The 22,837-nt window shown below is 38.8% G+C and overlaps 1 protein-coding gene across 1 annotated transcript; it reads right to left on the bottom strand.

The window, feature by feature from the left end:
• Nucleotides 1-1,042: 1,042 nt before the first annotated feature.
• LOC123030352 (WD repeat and coiled coil containing) lies at nt 1,043-20,893 on the bottom strand. The gene is made up of 3 exons (XM_044444205.1): nt 18,983-20,893; nt 8,561-8,681; nt 1,043-1,188 (listed from the first exon to the last, which is right to left on the bottom strand). Exons 1-3 carry the CDS (start codon nt 20,891-20,893, stop codon nt 1,043-1,045), a joined length of 2,178 nt encoding a protein of 725 aa, XP_044300140.1.
• Between the last annotated feature and the right edge of the window lie 1,944 nt (nt 20,894-22,837).

Raw genomic sequence — 22,837 nt, 5'->3', positions numbered from 1 at the left:
TGCAATTTGCAGGAAACGAGTGGCAAGCTGACTATGTTTTGTTTCCAGTGGGTTATATTGGTTTAAAGAACTCCCCTCTCTGCATGTTTGCTTACTGACATCACATTTCATTTAGCCTTTAGTTACTGGAAAGAGTTCAAGGGATGGAATTATTCTGTTTTGATGATACTAAACATACATGTTAAAATCCCCAGAATACCACCCATCTTGTTCCCTGGAAATGCCTGCATGAGCATTTGCTTTGAAATGGGAACCTTGGCTTGGATCCTAAGTTGTTTCACCTTTCATGGAAGGCAGTCTGACCCAATGGAGGCTTCTGCTCCACTGGAACAGGAGGAAGGAAAAAGATAATGTCCATTCTCCACTCCTCCTGCTGCCCACAATACCCACCATTCACCTCTGGATGGTTCCACAGCAGCCATCCAGAGCACAGAGAGAACCTAGGGAAAATTGTCTCCTTTCCCCTCCTAGAAGCTAGAGTATCTGGTGAGTGGTATTCTTCTCACAGGTAATTAAGAATTGAAGCCATAGTATTTTTTGAAGAATTTTGATATATATTTCTCTAGGGAAGAATCATGTCAAATAAGTAATGGAAATGAAAAAACAATTGTTTCTTATAATGTTATTGTATAATGCAAAATCCAAAATAATACATTCGCCGAGCCCTTAGGGCCCATCAAACCTTCAGTTTCTTTAGCAGCAATGTACATCATTAATGCTAACTTTTCATGCACAATATGTACCAACCCTGAAAATGACAATATTTACCCATTGTCAAGACTTTGGCTTGGTATTGTTACTCTTGTTGTTAGGAATCCCATTCTGAAACTGCAGAGGATGCAGGCATGATGTACTTGTACTCTGTAGAATGAAATCACTGTGAGGAGGACTAGCTGTTGTAGAACACAAACCACATGAGTTAACAGTTAAAATGCAGCAAATCCCCCACCCCACCCCTGCTGATTATTTTCTACTCATGCACATTTTTATGTTGAAGAAAAAAATTTTTGGTGGGTGCATTATGATGTACACTGTTTCATGACTAAGAAGAAATGTTTCTTTTGAAGGAGTGGCTTCCACAGGCTTCCAAACTTTCACTTCCCTCTCTTATGATTATCTCCTGCTTAGCTTTAAACGTTAATGGAATGAAACCTTCACCATCTGCAGTAAGAACAATCCAAGAAGAACCTGGAGGAAACAGAAACAAAGCATCAGGATGTATATCTGTGTAAGCACTGTTAAGTTAGGTGTGCGCCCTAAAATATTCCTGTCTGTTTTTCCCCAACAGGTGCTTATAGAAGTTTCACAAAACTTAAATAGTTGCAAGTGCTGATCCAGGTTTCAAACCAAGAGGAACAATATAATTGTCAGGATACTACTTCCTTATCTGGTTTTTATCGATAACTTTGCTAGTTTCGGCTTGGATCCTGAAAGGCTTTATTAAAAATAAAAGTAAAAGGAAGAGTACCCACTGGTGGTTCTTATTTTCATGTGGTAGAAAAGGGAGTGATACACACATACCAGTTTACATACATGCATCTCCTTATGCAGATCAATTTCTTTCAGAAGATATCAGCCTGATACAAAGATTGACTTTGCCTAATATTTATGCATATACTGCCCCATTTTGATTTTTCATTTAATTAGTTAAATCTACATTCTAATTCTTCTAGCATTTTATATCAAAATATTGTGGTTGGGATTCCAAACTCTACAGAACCAGTTGTGCTGGAATTGTGTTTCTTAAGTAGCAGTTTTCATGCCAGATGAAATTGCTTTTTAAATTGTTTCAAAGAAGCTTGTAATATGGCTTGGGGATCTATTATATAAAAATGCAACTGGAAGCACAAACAAAATGCCACTGGAAGCACAAACAAATTCTTAAGTATTTTCCTAAAATAGTTCTTTGGATCCCGGCATATATATCCTAGAAAAATATTAATGGCTGCTTTATATTTATATTTCTTAACCAGGATCAAAATAACTTTGTGAGCACTTCTAAATGCCCAAAGGTACTTTGACCTGTTAGAAGTACTCCCAGATAAGACTTTTACTGTGCCTTTGACCTGGCTCACTGACATATTTTTACATAGGATGTAGATGATTATGTCTTCCATTTTCTTCCACGTCTTCCTATTGCTTCCTCCATCTTTTTTCTTACCACAGAAAATGATTTAAGAAGGAAAAGGCAGAATAGTTGCACAGTACTTTTCACTGTCAGGAGTAGGAGTCAGGGCCTGTGCTACCACAAGACCCAGTGAGCCTTTTGTCTCAGCTAGCAGATTGAGAGATGTGGCAAAAATGCACATACCCTCCACAGCCACCTGTCCAAATGTCCTGCTGCCTTTGTTGCCATCATCCTACTTTGGAGCCAAGCTTTGAAGCATTGGCAGCAGCTGGCTAACATTTTAACCCAGTCAAAATGCAATAGCTAACAGGATGTTACATTACATTGCATTCTGGGAATTTTACATAACAGTCATCTGCTGTAGAGTGTGCTGGTCTGGATCCGAGCAGGTATTCAGCTTCTTTAAAATTCCACCACTGCCAAGAATGTTTTCCAGGAAGGGGAACGGTGTGAGTCATTGCTGGCTGTGGTACACAGGTGGGCAGAGAGTGGGAGGCAGCCCAACTGAGTGGCAGGTAGGTGCGAGAATGGCCCAACTGATGTGCTTGTCTTGGTAGAAGTTGTCCATATGAAAGTATTTTGATATATGAGCAGCATCTTTATACACGTAACATGGCAAACCACCTTTGAGACTGGAAAAGTCCAAACTGTGGAGGAATAAATAAAATTGTACTGGATATGACCAAAGTAAGGTTTTTTTTTTAATTCTGGCTACTGAATTTTGTATGAAAGTAAAGTTTCCATTCTTGGGAGAGAAATATGTTGCAATTCAAATATGTAAAAAACTTGTAATCGTGGGTCTTCCCTGTTTAATTAGTAATTTAATCTAATGGCAAGTCATTTATCATTAATCCTAGCCATATAACATGTCCCAATGCTATATTTCCTTCATTATTCAAATCTTCCCAATCTACAGATTTAATTTTAGAATCTAAAAGAAAGAATGGGGCAAATATCGTTTGGAATTTAGCTTTAAATTTCTATCTGGAGCAATTCATTATTGTGCATGCCTATAACAAGAACAGCTACCTTTTATAGAATGATAACTTGCACAAATAGGAAGTGATAGGAAACTAAAAATGAACAGTGCTCTTAAGGTGCTCTCCAGAAATTAAAACAAACCTTTTTTAAACACTGTTTTTGAAACAGCTTTTTTGTGAGATCTGTTAATGAAATACACTGTCATGCAGCCTTGCTCTTTCATGCTGTCTATTACGTCATAAGAAGATTGCTGTTACCAACCATGAACTCTTAATCTTTTCCAGTTAATACTTTCTTTCTAATTCTGGGCAGACTTTGAGTTCTATAAATTATGCCTGCATGTGGTGTGTGTGGGCACATGTTAACTTACACAAACACATTACCATCCAAAGAACAAGAAAGAAAAGTTCAAAATAATATATTGAACATTTAACTTAAAATTTAAAAGGCTTCATTTACTGCTAATGCAATTTTTGGAACTGTTGTGAGATATTATTATTTTTTGCCTCCTAGGGCAAACCCATGAATGTTGCTAGTGGTATAAAATGTAACAATAACAACAGGATGAAAGGGGAAATATGCATGTGAAGGAGGAAAAGGTGAGTGAAAGATAGAATCTATTTTTCAGACATGCATCATCATCATTTTAATTTCTATACTGCTCAATAGCTGAAGCTCTCTGGGTGGTTCACAAGAATTCTATTAGGATGGGCACAATAACAAAAGTGAATACAATAAAATACACATAAAATAACATACAGTGTAAAATTCCAGTATACAAAATTTAAAATCGTTTATGAAACTAAAACAATTTTTATAAAAACTAGACCTCTTACAATAGATGACAAATCCCATAATATGCCATTAGATGTCTGGGTGTGGAGGGCAGTTTTAACCTGTCTCTGAAAGACATCAGTGGAGTGTTCATCATAAGTAGCACTGGAGGTGCAAGTCAGAGGAAAGTCTCAGATGTAGATCATAATGTCGGGGTACATTGACAACTGGAGAGGCATTCCATCAGATATTAAAATCTGTTTCATTGATTTTATTCAATCATTTGTATACCTCTCAATAGCCAAAACTCTCTAACCAGTGAACAGAGGGTGGTGTAGAACTTGAATTCAGCACTTTGAATTGGGCTCAGAAGCATATAGTTCTTCTATAGCTCAGAAGCATATAATTCTGGTAATTGACCCAGAATTGGTCTTATATGTTCAGATCTTCTGGTCCGGTTATTAATTTGGCTGCCAGATTTTGTACAAACTGAATAGTTTTTAATGATAGCCCCACATAGACAGCATTGCAGTAATCTAATTTGGGGATTAACTGAGCCTAGATTACTAAAATCTGTCTACCCATGCCCAATTAGGGGCATAGCTGTGCCACCAGCCAACATTGGTAGAAAGCACTCCTTGCCACTGTGGCCAAGTAGCAAATATGGATCAAGGAGAACCCCCAAACTACAAACTTGCTCCTCAGGTGTGCAAGCACATCCAAGAAAGGTTAAACATCCTCCAACTGGTAAGAGGAATGACCCACCAACAGCATCTATTTTGTCTGGCTTGAGCTTCAATTTATTTGCCCTCATTCAGTCTGTTGTTGCAGACAGGCACTGGTTTAGTGCATCTACAGCCTCACTTGCTGAATATGAAAAAGAGAAATAAAACTGTGCATCATCAGTACCGATGGCAGCACATTCAAAAACTTCAGATGATCCCATTCAGCAGTTTGACATAGCTGGTAAATAGTGTAGGGAGTAAGTCTGACCCCTGAGGAACTCTATGATGGAAAAATCCATGGGACTGAGCAATATTCTCCAAACCACCTTCTAGAGCCTCCATCCAAGTAGGCGCAGAACCACTGCAATGCAGTACCCCCCTGCACCCAAAGTTGAGACAGTCACCCCAGAAGAATACCACTGATTCAGGAGTATCAATAGTATCACATTTCCCTGTCTCTCTCCTGGGATAGGTCATCATACAGGGTGACCAAAGCTGTTTCTGCCAAAACCTGGCATGAACCCCAACTGAAATAGATCCAGATAATCAGTCTCATCCAAGAGTCCCTAGAGCTGACTGGACCATGCCCAGGAAAGTTGCTACAAGCAACTCATGTATAAGACAAGGTCAATATTTTGGGCTGTTTATATATGACGACACCCAATTTTTGCCTTGCTATTTTTGGTTTCAGGGGTCATCTTATATACAGATATATGCAGCATTGGAATTTCCAGGTCCAGGGAAAGTTGCTTCAGGAGTGGTCTTTTTTAGATGGCATGGGACAAATCTCTGTCACAGGGAGGCATTAATCACCTTCCTAGCCCAGTTAGCTGTCCTTCTTTGCTATTTTTTAATTAACCAAGAAGGGCAAGGATCCAGAATAGAGGGGGTTACACAAACTTGTCTTGAGCTGTACCAACTCAAACTCATCCAATAAAACTGGACCAGGCTATGCTTTGGGTACCTCCCCTGATTCAACTGCTATAATGTTGGAGTCTAAGTCCTAGTGAATGCAAGAGATTTTGTATGTTAGCGAGTATGTTACAGTTGGTCTCAGATGCACCCTTAAGGCCAGCACATAAGGCCCATACAACTTTAGAAAGTTCCACTGGGTGGCACATAGAGGATTTAATACAGCCAGTGAGATGTTTCTTTGTCTTCCTCACTGACCTGAAATTTACTTGGTTATAGGCTTATACCAGGGCTCAACAGCATCCACTAGGAATTTTCCTGCATCTGCACTCAAACTGTCTCTAAGCTCTACTACAGAGAGTGTACTTGGGAGCAATTATATCAGCTGCACAGGTCAAGCAGAAGGAAAAGGCTAATGCCAGTCTAAATCTCAGCAGACAGTGAGACAAAGAGACTGAATCAAAGTCCTTCACCTTCAGATCACTATCCTCATATCTGTCTGGGGAAAAAAGACAGACCTAGAATGTGCTCTACTACATGTGTTCAGCCAATGACAACTTAGTACAGTCTTCTGGTTGTCATGGAGACTACACCATCCTGAGCCACCCCAGACATTGCCTTTGACATGAATTTTTATGTCCCCCAAGACCAATAGCCTGGGGGACTTCAGCATCTCATCGGAGACCACCTCCATCAGCTCAGATGGGAGACCGAACAGCAGAGTGGGAGGTGCACCAACAGAATCCCAAATCTGTCTTGCCGGACCAGTGCAAGATGCAAACACTCCAGACCAGGGGACAGATGAGAAGCCTACAGAGATAAATTGATTCCTTTCAGAGTGCAGCAACATACATTTCATTGACTTACAAGTCTTCTCTGATCCTTAACCAAGTACTTTGGTGGGCAAAACTGAGAAAAACTAACTTCTCCCTTTTCATCCATCCAGGTCTCAGTTATGCATGCCAGATTGCCTGCTCATCCACTGTTAGATCCTGAATAAAAGTGTTGTTCTGTACCAAACTGGCATTTGGGAGCAGAGATTTTTAATGCTTGAACAGAAGTATCATGAAGTGCCTAGTGCTACACATCAGAAGGTACTGTGCAGCTATAATAGTTTTTCCCTTACAGAAGCAGTGCTGAGAAAACATGGGAGGCTACATATTGAAGACAGTGACATTTGGTCAGCCATACAATTTGGTGAAATTGCACAATAAAAGACTTTCCTGAAAGCATTTCCATTCTTTCTCAGATACATAGTGTAGAGCAAGCCTATGTGCATCTACTCAGATGTAAGCCCCATAAACTTCAATGGAACATATTCCCAGGTGCATGTATATAGGATAGCAACCATATCTTAGAGGAAAAAATAGGAACAAGAGATAAAATATGGCATAGAATTTGCAACCAGTGCTGCAAGTCTATATAGATTTTGCTGGGATTAAGCTGCATTACATTTACTGGGACTCAACTTCTGAGTGGAATTGCAGTAATGAGGAAGCATTTCTTAACTTTATTTATAATGTTCATTTATTAATTATATTTGTGTCAGAATCTGACTGAGGGATTCAGAAGATTTCATGTTGTTTAATTATTGTTGATCCAATAAAATATAATCTTGCAAATTCTAAAATTGTAACTTCAGAATGGAATCAATGAATTAGATGTCTTACTTTGCAGATAGCTGAAACTGTGGCTTTTGCCATTTTTGCTCCATCCCACATTGCCCAGGACTGCTCCATTGCTCCATCCCTACCTCCCATGCTCCAGAGAGGCTTCTCCTTGAGCACTGGTGGCTACACTGAAGAGGAGAGCACAGGAAACTGTTTTCATACTTTATTTGCCTGCAGGTTTTAACTGGGTTATGTGAACTGGAATTGTTTTATTCTGTGCTACTGGTTTGAACTGTGAATTATTGTTTTACTGTGATATTCCCCTTCTGACAATTCATGTTAATTAATTAACCCACATTTTGGTAACAAACACTAAATATGTACAAACAGGCCCATCCTATTTGTATTTATTTATTGATTTTGTTTGAAAGCTGCCCATTAGCATCATGTGTATGTGTATATGTATGCAAAATATGATCAAGCTCAAAAATCATGATTGAAGGCATGACTGAAAAGATGGTGGCTAAAAATAGTTGGCTTCCTCTTATAGGCATTAAATATGAATTAAAGATCATGTAAGGATCATGTAAGGATATAAAAGAAAGATGGTTCATTTCCTGGCTGCTCCCTACCTTCACAAGTAAATCAAAGGTGGGTGTTAAAGACAGGGGTTTGGAAGATTACATTAATGAGCTCCTTCTGTTCTCAGCCTAGATTAAACTAAACCAAGACATCAGAAGAACATTTGATAGACTTTTGTCTGTATCACTACATTTTCTTTTTGAGAGAAAGGCATGAAGTTGTCAGAAAACCTCTTGAGAAATATTTCTTGTGAGTTATTTTTTCCAGTTATTTAATCCAGTTAGCTGTAGCAGCAATCAGATTGCTTTAGTTATGGTATTGCCATATAGCCATGCCAAAGAGCATGTCAGTGTATAGCCTACAATTTCATAACAGCAATAACAGCCACTTTCTACAATGGCATTAGACTGGACTGAGTGCTAGCAACTTAAGTGCCATGCTGTAAGAGGGGAGGCCTGTTAATCAGTATCTTATTTCTGGACATGGTTGATCCATTTGTACATTGAATACAGAAATAGGGCAGAGCAAAATAAGTAGTATTTCACATTGATGAAAAGACATGGAGATTAAACTGACTTATCAATTATCGCCAGTCCTTTTTCTGAATCAATATATGGTCCAGCAGGTCCAGATAGTGTATGGACCTGCTGTAGGTATAAGCTGTGTTACTAGTGAGCCCCATATGCACTCATAAGAATGAACCCGACAGTTCAAGCTGGTGCAATGGGTTCCTGTATGGTGGGGAGCTGAATGTGCATCATGCTGGAGGATGTATGTTTCAACAAGCCCTTGGCAGTATATCAGATGCTTCTCAGTGTAGAAGAAACAAGTGTAATGAAGAGACTTACCATGCTTCATTTCAACAATAGGCAGATCAAAAAGTTGCCGGACTAAATTAAGATGAACTTTGCCATCACACAGGAGAACAGTTTTTGTTTCTTCAGTTACAGCTCCGCTTGAAAAATACTTCTTCAGGTACATAGATATACAGAAATAAACATGTTAGAGTACTGGTGACATTCCTTTCATGTTAATTATTGTCAATTAGCCCCACAGATAAGTCCCTCTGGTATTTCATTTAATTTGTACTCTGTATTTGTAAAATGAGTGGATGGGTGGGTGGGACATTAATTACTGTACGTACCTGTTGGCAAGAGATCTAAAAGCAGAAAAAGCTTAGGGGTTTTCCAAAACATAAATTACAACCCTGCTGGAAACACTTAAGCAAGTCCTGTTCAGTAGGGTTTATTCCCAGGTAAGTGGGAATGGGGATAGGATTGCAGCCTGGGCATTGCAGGGCCAGACATGTCAGGCTAGAGATAAAGTAACACTGAGAGGAGCCATGAGAAGGGAAATGCTGGACAGGTGTCGAAGTAGAGAGGGACTGTGAGATGCCATGGAGGAGAAGGAGCTGGGCAGATGAGAAAGAACAGTGAGGGAATGTTTCAGGCTGAGTATGCATAACCCGCCAAGTTTTCATGGAAGAGATATAAATCAATTCAAGACACTGCAGAAGGAGCAAGAGAAGAAAAGCTGAGCTTTATCAGGTTACAAGTAGGATGCAGCAGCAGCTTATATGGGCTGACTGCCATACTAATGGACAGACAGATAGATGGACAGACAAGGACAAAAATGGATCTTTTTGCACCATCCCAAACAGCTAAGGCTGTACTTGACTCAGGAAATGCTTGCGGCTCATACTCATGCTATGACTATGAGACTGTGCTGGAAAACTACTTTAAGTCCTTCCTTATCTGTGGCTGCTCTTCCCCTTCAGCTGCTTGGCAAAGATTTCCCCACTCTCTGGCTACAAGGGTAAGAATGTTACTCTGAAATTACTAGCACTTTGTTAAATGAGTCTTGTTTAGAACAGTAACCTACTGAGACTGACAGTAAAGAGAGCTGGAAACAAAGACACCCTCCAGCATATATACAAAAATACTGAATGTAATTGATTTGAGAAATTATCATTGTAAGAATCTCTGGTCTTATCAGGATTTTCCTTAATATTTTAAATTCTATTTTAATCAGTTGTACATTATAATTACATGGCATTTATATCCCACCTTTCTTCCTCTTGCACGGAACCTGGAGTGGCTTATAAAGTTCACCTCACAACAACAACCCTGTTAAGTAGATTAGGTTGAGAGTCTGTGACTGGCTCAAAGTCACCCAGTTGGCTCCATGGCCAAGTGGGGACAAGAACCCAGATCGCATGAGTCCCACTCTTGCACTCTTAACCACTACACCTCTCTCTCTCTCTCTCTCTCTCTCCCTTATACTATACTGGCATGAATATAAAGGCTAACTTTCTGCTTACTCAGTGTCTATGACAAGCATGAGCTTTGGACAACCAAAACTCATACTGGCTAGTTGGTTGAGGTAGGTTTAAGGAAAACATCTTATCTTGTAAACAAGTGGAAGTTGTTAGGCATTTGTCCTGTCCTTCAGACGTTTTATGCCCTTCATGAGTGTCTAGAGCAGGATTGTAATATTTCAGCAAGGAAATGCTTGCTTGTAAGTTGAATTCTTGGGACTCCAGCAAGGCTGCTGGCAAATATAGACCTGAGTGCCTTTGTTACATCAGCTGCTAATAGACAAATTACCATCTCTCTGCTGCCAGTTGCTTACTTGAAACTGAATGAAAATGAGGTGTTAAGAATGAGCTGTAGCTGCCTGTGGGAAGGGAGGAAAGAGGGGACTGAAGTAAGATAATAGCAGAGGCATCATGGAGATAAGGGGCCCAAAAAAGAGAAAGGATGGAAGAAGCAGCATAGGAAAGGGCTTGTGGAGAAAACAGAAAAAGCCCCATTCCTATTCCCATGATGTGTTTTTTTTGTACATCAGAATTGTTCTCCTCCCACAATGCCTTATGCTCTAAATCATATTGACATCTATCTGGATACAGAAAATCCTGCCTGGGTGAATGTTGCAGACTTCATGCATTTCCGACAACACCTTTTCTATTTTGTGATCCCATCTTGGTTCTATACTGAATTACAGCTTAGCTTAGGTTGTGATATCCTTGAGCCCTGTTTCTAATCATGACCTCAAAGGCTGTGGGATGAAAAAACCCAGAAGTGGTGTGGCACAATTGGGCAGCATATACATGTTTTAAATAAATAAAAAAAATATGTGGAATAATAGTCAATGGCTGCAAAGGATATGCAGCTACATAACTGATCAACATGCATACCCACTCAAAAACGCTGACTGTTCTTCTTTGGAAGATATTTTTCTCAGTATTTTGCTTTATTACAATAATTATTTTATGCTCTCCACTCTTTTGCTGTTAGTTGCATAATTTTGGCTGCAGTCTTAAATCCACAAGGTAGAAAGTCCCTATTCAACTCCTTAGGCCTTTGTTCTCAGTAAACATACTGAGACTGGCATTGTTTGAAATTTTCTTCTTACATAATTAAGGGTTCATCCTGGCCCTCAGGCCAAGTTACTGGTGTTTGCAACCCTTTTCAATTTAGCATCATCTGCAAATCCCATTAGTATCTTTTTTAGTGCTTCACAGATTAAATGAGACAACAAATGGAATGTCACAGCATTTTAACTGAAAATTAATCAAAACAATCTGGATCTTCTGTCGTTTTTACTGTACTTATACTCTGATATCAGACATTCATTTTCTCTTCCAGCAGGCTCACAGCTAAATTTTCCATTTGTTTTTAGTAAACTGTTCCAAATCTTAATTAACCTTCAGTACAAATCATCTCTCTTAATCTTCTTTAGTGCTCAGATACTACTTTCTGATTATGGTAACTCGCTCTGTTGGTGTCTCAGTTTTTCTACAGCAATGAGCTACATTTCTTGCAAATTCCTATAAGCACCTTCATTTCATGCGTCTTTCTTAGTATAAAAAGCAACTTGAAGTTTTTGCTGTATTCATCCTAACAGTGACCTACTGCTTACAAACAACAGGAAAGGTGGTCAATCTGTGTTTGGATTATACACATGTGGGAATTAATATGGCTGAAACTGCATGAATAAATATATCTTGTATATATGTAGAAACTAGATGGGGAGAAGTGAATCCTCCTTGACAAACTACTTTCCTATATACAGAAGTCTTCCTCACCCCACCTCCACAGGGAACATTTCATCATATAACCCTTCCCTGCAGGTTAAAATGGTGCAGTAGAGATGTAGGGTTACTACCCGACTAGCGTCTTACTTCTGCTAACAAACATAATCTAGTTGTGTTTCCTAACAGTGTCTGTGGAAGCCAGAACCCCACATTGTATGTCCTGGATAAAGCAGTATAGAGGAAGGAGAGGGAGAGCACCATGAAAACTTGAAGGTCCTTTCCGTGAGAGGAACTGGCAAGTAATAACCCTCAGCTTAGCACAGATTCTCTTTTTCATCATGTGAAGGACTGTGCATTTGAAAGACTATTCTGCATTGGCAGTTTTAATGTGAAAAATGTGGCCTTTGCCAATATACTCCACTGTGCATCATGCTATTATAAAAGCCAGGGATAGAGTACATCTGGCCCTCCAGATGTCCTTGAATTACATTTCCCAGCAGCCTCTGTGGAGGACCACACATTCCCATCCCTGATATGTTACAAAGAGCTCTTGTCTGCATGCTTACCCTTAGAGTAAACCCTACAGAACACAGTGCAATTTATTTCTAAGTAATTATGTAGAGGTTTATGCATTGATTATATGTAAATGTTCGGACAAGGAGAATCACTAAATCAATCTATTTAACATGCAATGCATTAAACAGACTGTCACTTTTTAATATTTTCAATGCATTTAAGAAAGATTTTCTGAAACAAAGGAATCTATCAAATTTACAATAAAAAGAAATCCAGTAAATGATCTGAGGATCTGAGGCTCAAGCTAAGCAGGTGTGGACCTTATGCCAGTAGGAAACCTCTTTGACTGAGCCACAGGTAAGATACAATGTTTTAAATGCTATCTATTGCTCCAAAACAAAATAAGCAACATGTTCTGTAAAGTTTGATACAGCCTCACCTTAAATTTATCTAATTAGTATATGAGAATATTATATAATTTTGATAGTATTATCTTAATTCATCCATGAATTGTTGCTTTGTTCCACTGTCGATCCTTTCTTAACTTCAGTCTAGCTGCCTTAGTCATGCTTGATATATGACATCCCCTTCCAAACCCAATAAAACAGTTATGAACAGAAATGTGTATCAGCTACCACTCTTACATATATATTGCTATAACATTACTAAAGAAATTTTGGGGACACAATTCTATAAGGAAGTAAGCCTCAGTGAACAAAGTTGTATCTGAATGAGTGTCTGAAGAGTGCAGCAGGAAGTGATGGCCATAGCAATGCAAGTGCACCATTTGGGTCCATTTTGACAGTAAATTGCCTTGGCACTGCTTCCCTTTCTCCAGCCTCACTGTATTGATATGTTGCCTACTAAATCCATTACTGTCAACCATGCAACCTTCTCTGAAAGTATTTGGCAGAAATCTTAACATGATATATTTAATACAGGCAAGTGGGTTGGATGCCTTAGAAATGAAATGTTAGATAACCCCCTATACATTTCTTAAATGATATGTTACCATTAAGACCTCCAAAACTACCCCAAAGCTCACAGGTGCATCAAAAGTATTTCTAATGTACTGTGATATGTTTGTTTTGTTTTGTTTTCCAGTTAGTAGCATTGTCTCCTGCCATTTGCTTTATTACACCTTCTGGCATCTACCAAATTTATCCTTATTCTTAAATAAAATTTATGCATGATTTTCTGAAGATGAGACCATGGAACAAATGGCTACTTCAGAATTAACTTATAGGAAAGGAAGTCCCTTTTATCCTGTCCTATCCTGAGGACTCATTACAGATATGATTCTTCTGTTTCTTCTAAATAAATACTACAACAAACTAAACACAACTTCTTGGTAGATAATTAGTTTTCATATCCTCAGCCTACTATGGCCACTGTGAGATGACAGAGGCTCCTGCTTCAAGGGCATGACTCTCCTTTGCAAATGCAAACTATTAAAGTTATATCCATAAATCATGATAACAAAGATCTTTACCAAACAGAGCACTATCCATCATCCCCTGAAGAGTCTGATTAAAGGATTATTCTGGTCACCAACCACACAAGAACTTTTATAGAAAATCTCTGAATTAGTAATAAAAATCCACATCTGGTTAGCTGTCTTCTGTGCCTCATACATGTCTAAATCTACTACTGTTCCCTTTAATTTAGAATTTTCTGTTTAGCCTTTTCCAAGCATTATCAGAGTATTCTTTACCTTGCATTCTCTTGGGCTTTAATTTATCCATATATTAATGGAAAATACAGCAGTTTTGACTATTGCAATTCCACATCTAAATAGTCTTTTTTAATCTTGGCTTTCAAAATGCTCTGATTTTTCTATCATATGGCAGAGCCACATAACCCTCATATTTTATGAGTTTTCATGACTTTTTAATGTTTTCTTTCCAGTTCAAAATTGCTTTCTTATTATAAATGTAGTTTGTGGATTTATTAAGATGATCTCTGTGAACTGTGATGATCTGCCTCCTCCTTGGCCCAGTCGATTGACTTCTCCAGTTTCACAATCCTCTAGTCCTGCTCTTTTTGTCACAAATTTGTTTCTGGCTCCCTCAACTTTGTTTCCATTTATGCTGCTTTTCTGAAATAATATTCTGATTTTGGAAGGATAAATTATCATTACATAAACAGCAAAAGAAAGCATATTACATTTTTTCATCACTTTAGGGCACAACCCTATGCATGTTTGGAGAGAAAAATAGTCCTATAACTCCCAGCATTCCTTGCTGCCCGGGGAATGCTGAGAGTTATTAGGCTATTTTCTGTCCAAACATGCATAGGGTTGTGCCCTTAGTATCTGTTCAGAAGGAAGTAATAACAGCAGTATAAAGCTTGCTTCCTTCCAGACTGGGTAATGTACATCACTACAAAGCACCATATTCAATTGACTGAAAGGCAAGTGCCATGATGTTCAAATCACAACTTTTTCTTTTATTCTTCACACTTTGATCAGCATTTATGTCATTAAAACAAGCCTGGAACTCTGCAAGGTATTGTAAAGCAACCAGGGTGTGGTGACAAAGGAAAACTTAGGCACACCTCCCACTTCTACAGCTTATTTTCTGCAAATCAGACAGGTTCCTCCTTGTACTACTGTTTGTTCTTCCACCTCAGGCTGCATTGTAAGAACAGGACAACCACCTTGATGGAAACAGGTCCAAGGCTTATTGAGTCCAACAACCTGTTTCTCACAGTAGCTAACCAGAGGCCTCTGGAAAGCTCACAAGGAGGATCCGAGGATGCTAGTCCATGCCTGTTTTCTATGGGAACTAGTTTTCAAAGGCATGCTTAGTGGCATTATGTTTTATACTCATTAAAAGCCTCATTGCAGCATTCAAATCAGTTTTCTACGTGATTGGGGATATTGCATTTTTTCAGAGTGTTCATTTTGCTGGGTTTCAGTGGGCACAGAAAGATGCTATGGCTGGGCAAGGGGCAAGTTCATTCTACCCGAGTTGCTCTTTCAGATGAAAAAGTCAGAATGATCCCTAAAAATGTTATTCATTTGGCATTAAGCACTTACTAATTTAAGTGTGTCTATTACTACCCATGCTACCCATGAAATGTTAAAAGCAAATTGTTTTAACATTAGTTTTGGATTGGATGTATAGATTGGAAGAGTTACACTAGGGACACAAGAGCAACACATTGCTAAAATGGCACTTGCCAGAAATGGATTTTCCTTTGATCATTTTAAAATTAGTGTTATAAAATTAGAGCAATACAAAACTTGCATTAAAATTAATAGTTAAAATTATACCCAGGAAAGAGTTTCACCCTTCAAAAGTCCACCCTTTAAAAATATGGAAGCGTAAACTAAGGGCATCTACACTGTAGAGATTACTCATCTATCCTCAAACAAAGTAAGGTTTAATGCAGGGTACTTCCAGGCAAAGCTTCTATGATGTCATAGCCTTGCCTATGGAGGTTTACAGGTACCCAGATAATGCAGCCCTACTGTATTTTCTTTCCACTCCTTCTATTTATTCCTTAATGCAAAGTATCAGGGAGAGGGTTGCAGAGTGGTACAATTCATTCTGAAAAGTAGAACTAGCAGCTCTCTATCTAGAAGCACCCACAATAAGAAAACAGATGGAAGCAGCACTGGAAAACAAAGGATTATAAATGAATCACAACTTCATGTAAACTCTCCATTAAGTATGAGTAAACAAAGCTTGAGATTTCACACAGAAGTATACAGAAATGCCAAACACCAATACAACCATGAACCTTATTTCCAGACACCACAGTTGCAAGATGCAGACTTTTCCGTACAGTCTAGAAAAGCAAAAGCTTCCTTCATGGAAGCTCTCTCCAGCATTTCTGTGCTGAATAGTATCAAAAGCAGTTACAAAATCAAAATCAGGAGATGGCTTTAGAGGGTAAACATGTAGGGGTGAAAAAATGGTGAGAAGTTTTCAGTTAATGAAGCATGATGGGGAAGGGGATGAGGTTAGAAAAGCTGAATGATGGTTGGTAAAGTACTGTAGAAGTCACAGCATCCCACTGTTAGAGTGATATATACTAGTAAGGTATGTCCATTTCTTTTGAGAAACAATGGAACAGGAGTGAATAGAATGCCTTATGAACATCTATGAATGTTGCTAATGATGTACAGGCCAAAACAGGAAAGAGCACAGAATTCCCAATATCCAGTAGTATCACCTGTGTTGGTGGTAAAGGCCCCAATCTAGATAACTAGATGTGTAACAGCAGTTGACGGCACTTGGAAATCCAATAACAGCCCAGGCATAGAAGGCGTTGTAAGCCATCCAGAGACTTTTTTTTTTTTTTTTTTAGTAATGGACAGCGTAGAAATTTTTTAAATAAATGTCTAGTCCTGTCCTCCCTTCTTCTGTTGGTCATTGCTTCAATAGATTCAATAGGTCCAGATTCTGTGAATGCTTCTGAGCTTGTAGATCTATAGATTGGAGCCATGATCTCTTCACATCACCACTGATAGGCTTATTACTGGTCAAGCATAAGTAACAGTCCTTTCCTTCCCCTTTTCTTTGCCACGTTAATGATTAACTGGAAGATTAACATTAATTTAATGTTCCTCCAGTGCTTTCTGCAAAATATAGACTCTACTATTTAATAAGCACATTAATACTTTTAAAATGTAGATTATATTGACACAAATGGGCTCTTAAAATCAGCTAGTTACACAAACTAATCATAAGGTTTATCCCCACCCCTACCTTGCAGGACAAATAGCAAGTCCAGTGTGAGGGGTACTAAGGAAAAGGTGAAATACAGGCCTCACCCTGTGCTATAGTCCCATTCTGAATCATGGGCACTGCCAACTGCTAAATAAATATGAACTTTTAAATAAGCTCCATCAATGCCAATTAGGGATCTCCTACAATATGTACTGGAAGTGGAGGTTAAAATGAAGTAGTAGATTTGGACTACAAGTAAGCATGTGATGTTTTTGAACTCCTCCTACAATATCAGATTTTTATTTAGTTATGTTATCATTATTCATCCCTTCAACTATTCCTATCAACAGACTTGTTTTAGTGTGTATGTGTGTGTTTGAGAGAGTGAGAGTCAGACTTTGACCAATTTTATATAACAATGATTCTCTAGATATGTCTGAAGACCTTTTTTCATACCAGCAAAAGAATAATTATTGTCAGAATACACATCTGTCTGTGTCCATATCAAGTGCCTTTTTATATAGCTACCCAAGCCAAAGAATATCCCATGACTGAAAAGAGAATACAAAATCATTCTGCTAATATGCAAAAAGTACCCAAAGATCCTAAATACAAACCAAACTATAAAAATGGCAGACTGCATCCAACAGCTGTTGCTGCAGAACAACTTTATGCAGCTACTTATAATCAATTATCCCTTATACAAGGCTGTTCATGGCACTGGAAGAGATCTCAGTTCCTCAAAGATCAGGCAGGCCTTGTAGCTCATTGAAAAACTACTTGTGCCTGCTCTCTCTGTCTCCCTCCCTATTCCACACCTCTGTCACTCCTTGAGTATATTGCTGACTAGTCAAGGCCTGAAAATACAGTCCTGAAGGAAGTGGGGGTACACTGGAAGAGGCAAACACTGTACCCTGAGCATATGTCCCACTTGCCTATGGATGGACTGGTTCAGATAAAATTAATTCACATTAATGCAACCAGTATAAAAAAGAGCATTTTGCTACTGTATGTCCAATAAAAAATCAAAAGCAACAAAAAGACAAAGCTATAGGTTTATGCCTGGTCATCTTAGGAGATCTACGAGATAGAGATTTTTTTTTAAAGATTATATTGATATGTGATCAAATATCAATATATTGTATTTTCTTAATGTTTTTATGCTTATGCTGTAAAGTACATCTTAAGAACCACAGAATCAGCTAAAAAATTCAGCAGCAGCTCAACAAAAGAGGTTTATTGAAAGACAGGAGATAAGAATAGATCTGCCTTCCTCTATTCATTGTATTTCCTTTTGAGTTTGAAAAATAGAAATAATGCTCCAGGCTTTTTATGTTCCAGGTTTTTTAATGTGGCACAGCTAAATTATTGACTAAGCAAGATAAGGGAAGTCTCTTCTGTTGTCTCTACTGCCTTGTGCACTGGAAAATGGTGATTTGTCAGCTAACATGTTGGCAAAAATGGAAAAAAAATGTTTTATTGAAGAATATGCAGGGAAGATTTTTCCCTCATGAAAAAAGCAAGGAAAGAGACAGAAATATCAGTCCACATGTGAAGGAAATGAAAACTTGATCCTTTGTAAAATCCTTCCTTATGTGATCAAATATCAATATATTGTATTTTCTTAATGTTTTTATGCTTATGCTGTAAAGTGCATTCATCTTTGGAGTTATATATTCTAACCAACACATGCTAGTCTAATAGTTTGTTTCTCCAAAATCCTTTAAATCATATAAAAAGCCTCATATAATGCTTTTGTATCTGTTACAGTAAATAATTCCTTCAGGTTTGAAAATGGCTACTTATTTGTTTATTTATTTAGCAAAGAGACATATATAATGCAATAATGCCAATTCAACTGAGCAGTAAAGAACAAGCAATTCTAATTTTTTCAACGAATATCAGACAAGCCCTTGAACAATATTTTCACTATTTAAATCAAGCATAGTGATGCTAAGTAAGATGAAGACTAAACTAAATCCTCAACCTGTTACAAAGCATTCAAGAAAAAATTCCCTCAGATCATATCACATAGTTACCTGGTAGGTGATGTTAACAAATGGTGGTTCTTGAGAAGATGGGTAAGCTAGAGATAACCTCTTCCCATTTTTAGTGAATTCTGTTAGTTCAAGAAGTTGCAGTTGTAAGTCATTCAAGTTGCCACACAGTTGCTCCACATTTCTGGATATTTGACTCATTCCTTTTTCACTAGCCAAGCTATTATTTTTAGGAGAACTTAAAGTTTCTTGCATCACTTTATTAGAAATTGATCTACTAGAAAATCTAGTAGGTGTTCCAAGACCAAATAGAGCCACTGACCGGTTGATTGGTTCAGCATCCAAAGTTTCTAGAGCAATAGATGGGTCTCCCAAGTCTCTCTTTTCATCAAAATTACTCACACTGGATGATGAACTTTGCTCATAACTAGAACTCTTCATTTCTTCCAATATGCGTCTCCTTCCGCTAGGAGATTGAATAACTGTGTTACCTGTTTTTAAAAGCTCCCTCCCTACAACGTGATCTTCTGATGCAAGATTCTCAAAATATTTTCTTTTCCCAGGAAGGTTCACAGAAGGCTCAAAACTAAATGGTAAATTCTGAGTGAGTTCAGATTTTGCTGAGGAATCTTCTTCAAAAATTAATTCTTTGATCATCAGCCGGATAATATATTTATCTGAATTAGATGATATAATAAGTGCAGGATCAGTGAACTTCTGCTTGCCAATCAAAACTAGTAAGAGTTTATCTGTCAAAAAGGATAGACCTTTAGGTCGTTCATTTTTTTCTAGCTGGATTTGTTGAATGTTGGGCATACAGGATGATGTTACTGAGTAAATCAAAACAATGTTACAAGTGTTAGAAGCTATTGCCACAATCTGAGCTCTAAGGTCAAAGGCAATTATATCAGGGACCAAAATGCCTGGAATACTGACTTTTCTGGCTGTGGTTACCTTTCCTTCAAAAGTCACTAGAATCAAGTGTGAAGAATCTTGGCCAGTTCCTGAAGAGTAATCCTTCCTTCTCAAAGGAATGAGAGGACTGGGATCAGATCTCCGGTGGTTTGTAAGGATGTGAGTTAAATCAACCGGGCCGGATGAAGATGAAGTGACTGAATCAACTGCTACTGATTTCTCAGAATCTATAGACTTTCTTCTCAGATCCATAGAGTATTCCTCATCCCCAAGCACCAGTGTAGACTGTGAAGTTAGAGAACCTGTTTCATTACCAACTGGCAATTCAAATGTGATACCTGCATTTAAGCCACATATCTTATCCAGAGGAAGTTCAGTAGCCACAGCAATCTGGAAATCCAAAGTGGCTTCAATTGCACAGATATAGCCTCCGACATCAAATATTGGGCAAAAGGAACAAGCATTTAATGTTTTCTGAGCCTCATCCCATATATAGGAATGAAGAGCACTGCTTATAGCGACAACTAGGCGATTACCATCCTTAGTCCAACAAGCACAGTGGATGAGACCACTGCATTTGATATCTGCTTTAACCCTGGAGTTGTCTGAACGAACGGCATATAAAACTGATGCATCCCGTTTGGTAAGTACAGACAAAATGTCCCTCTTGGGGTGCCACACACAGCCCTGGGGAAGCAATGGGAATGGCTCACCAATTTCACAGGTCTGAGAAACAAGCAGCTTATTCTTTTCTGAGATACTGTGACTCAGCTGCCAAACACTAACATGCTTTTTATGCTGAACAGCAAGCAGAGCTGGTGTTTCAGCAGAACAACACGGGCTCCAATAAAGTCCATGGACATGTTCAAACTGTCCAATGATGTTAGAGTCACCAAACCTCAGTTCCTTGTTGTGAAAGCGCAATGCAGTCAGAGCCACTTGCTTGCCATCTGTCCATGCAATCCCATGCACAGGGTGGATGGCCTGATACAAAGCATTAAGACCAGTCCTCAGGAGTTTAGCTTTGCCAAGCTCCATTCTTGAAGCCGCTTGGTTAATGCTGTTTGCCCCAAAGTAGGAACTCCACAGGATTCATCAGAACAGCTTGATTAAGCAAATGCTCCTTCACTGAAGACCCAGCTCCTTGATGGCAATAGTCCTCCTCCACTGGGTAACTTTGCTGCTGCTCTAAGTATTCAGCTGTATCCAGGCTGCTTTAGCTATATCCTTTTGCTGGGAGGAGATTTCTGTCTCATGTGATGTCTAATAAGGTTTAACTAATTACTGTTCTCTTTTCTTGGAAGCCTATTTTTAACTCTTAAGGTCCAGGTTGATACTTAAAAATAGCACTCTAATACCTTCAGTGAATAAAGGTTACTTCATCATCCAAGGGAAGAAAGCTCCTACACACTGGAGAGTAATTTCAGTTACAGCACAAAATAATGACCTGACACTTCTGCTTTGACAACTGTTGAAGATAAGACTAAGAAGATTTAATCATATCCTTGAAGAATAAGGAAAGGCCAGTAATACTCAGTTTTGTTAGCAGATCCAAACAAATAATGAAAGTGGCAGGGAAATAAAAGGAAGAGCAATATAAACAGGGTGATGATTTCTGTAGGTGACTGATTGATTCAAGACTTTTCTTCTTCTTTAGCAACTGCCTTCTTACTTCATAGTCCAAACTGCCAAATCTCACTTTATGTTTTTTTAAAGAAAAAAATCTGGGCTTCAAGCTTCTTTGGAAGTCATTCCATGCTGAAGCACTGACATCTAGTCTGAGATGCATGTGGGCAACCTATGATTTCTCTGCAGCGCATGGCAGATGCTCTGCCCATATTCAGAAACAATCTTATTATTGTTGTTCTTATTTCTTTCATGTGAGAGTTGAAGTCTGACATTTGGACAAATCTTCAGTCTGAGAAAATGAATATTTCACACTATCATTAAAGCAAATGGGTTAAGAGGTTTTGCAATACATTTATTTACTGATTTATTGATTTATTTTAAGCTTTTCTAGCACGTCTACCACTGACATCTTTTATTGGCTTCCAATAAAAGAACAAATAAAATAAAGCAAAACAAGCACAGCATCTGGTAACTCAAGATAATAAAACCCTAGTTAAAACCAACTTGACATTAAAATAATGGAGAAATAAAAAGATTTTCGCCTGATGCTGAAAAGAATAAAGCGTCAACACCAGACAAACCTCTCTGGGGAGCATATTCCATAGCTGGGGCACCGCCACTCCTCCAGGTAGCCACCTTCCTGATCTAAGGAGGGCTCCCGGAGCAGGACCTCCACATCAGATCTCAAGGGGTGGGAGGGCACATAGGGAAGAAGGCATTCCTCAGGTATCCCAGACCCAAGCTGTGTAGGGCTTTGTAGGTCATCACCAGCCCCTTAAATTGGGCCCAGACTTCAATTGGCAGCCAGTGTAACTGATAGAAGACTGGCGTTATATGTGAATACCTGCCAGTTCCTGTTAACATCCTGGCAGCTCTATTCTGAAACAACTGAAGTATCTGGACCATCTTCAAGGGCAGCCCAACATAGAGTGTGTAGCAGTAATCCAATTGGGAAGTTACCAGTAGAGCAGGTGTCACCATTGCTAGGCAATGCTCATCCAGGTAAGGGTGCAGTTGGTGAATCAGCCAAAGCTGAAGAAAAGCGCTCCTCACCACTGCTGCTACCTGAGACTCCAGGGACAGCCTTGGGTAGAGGAGCACTCCCAAACTGTGCACTTTGTCCTTTAGGGGGAGTGCAACCCCATCCAGGACAGGGCTAAAGTCACCCGAAAGGCTGAACCACCCACCAGCAGGACCTCCATATCTCTCACACGTTGTAAGGAAAAAGAGAGTATTATGATGAACCTAGACAATTTCTAAACCAACTCAACAGAGCTGACTCTAACCTTTGTCCAGGTTTTACTCTGCCTTTTCAAGTTCCTCTCCCCTCATTGGCCCTCCTGCCCTCCTACC

The sequence above is a fragment of the Varanus komodoensis genome, unplaced genomic scaffold (assembly GCF_004798865.1).
Source record: "Varanus komodoensis strain SLA01 unplaced genomic scaffold, ASM479886v1 scaffold44_3, whole genome shotgun sequence".
Taxonomy (NCBI): Eukaryota; Metazoa; Chordata; class Lepidosauria; order Squamata; family Varanidae; genus Varanus; species Varanus komodoensis.
The sequence above is the reverse complement of the archived record's forward strand: the minus strand, read 5'-3'. Positions and strand labels throughout refer to the sequence as shown.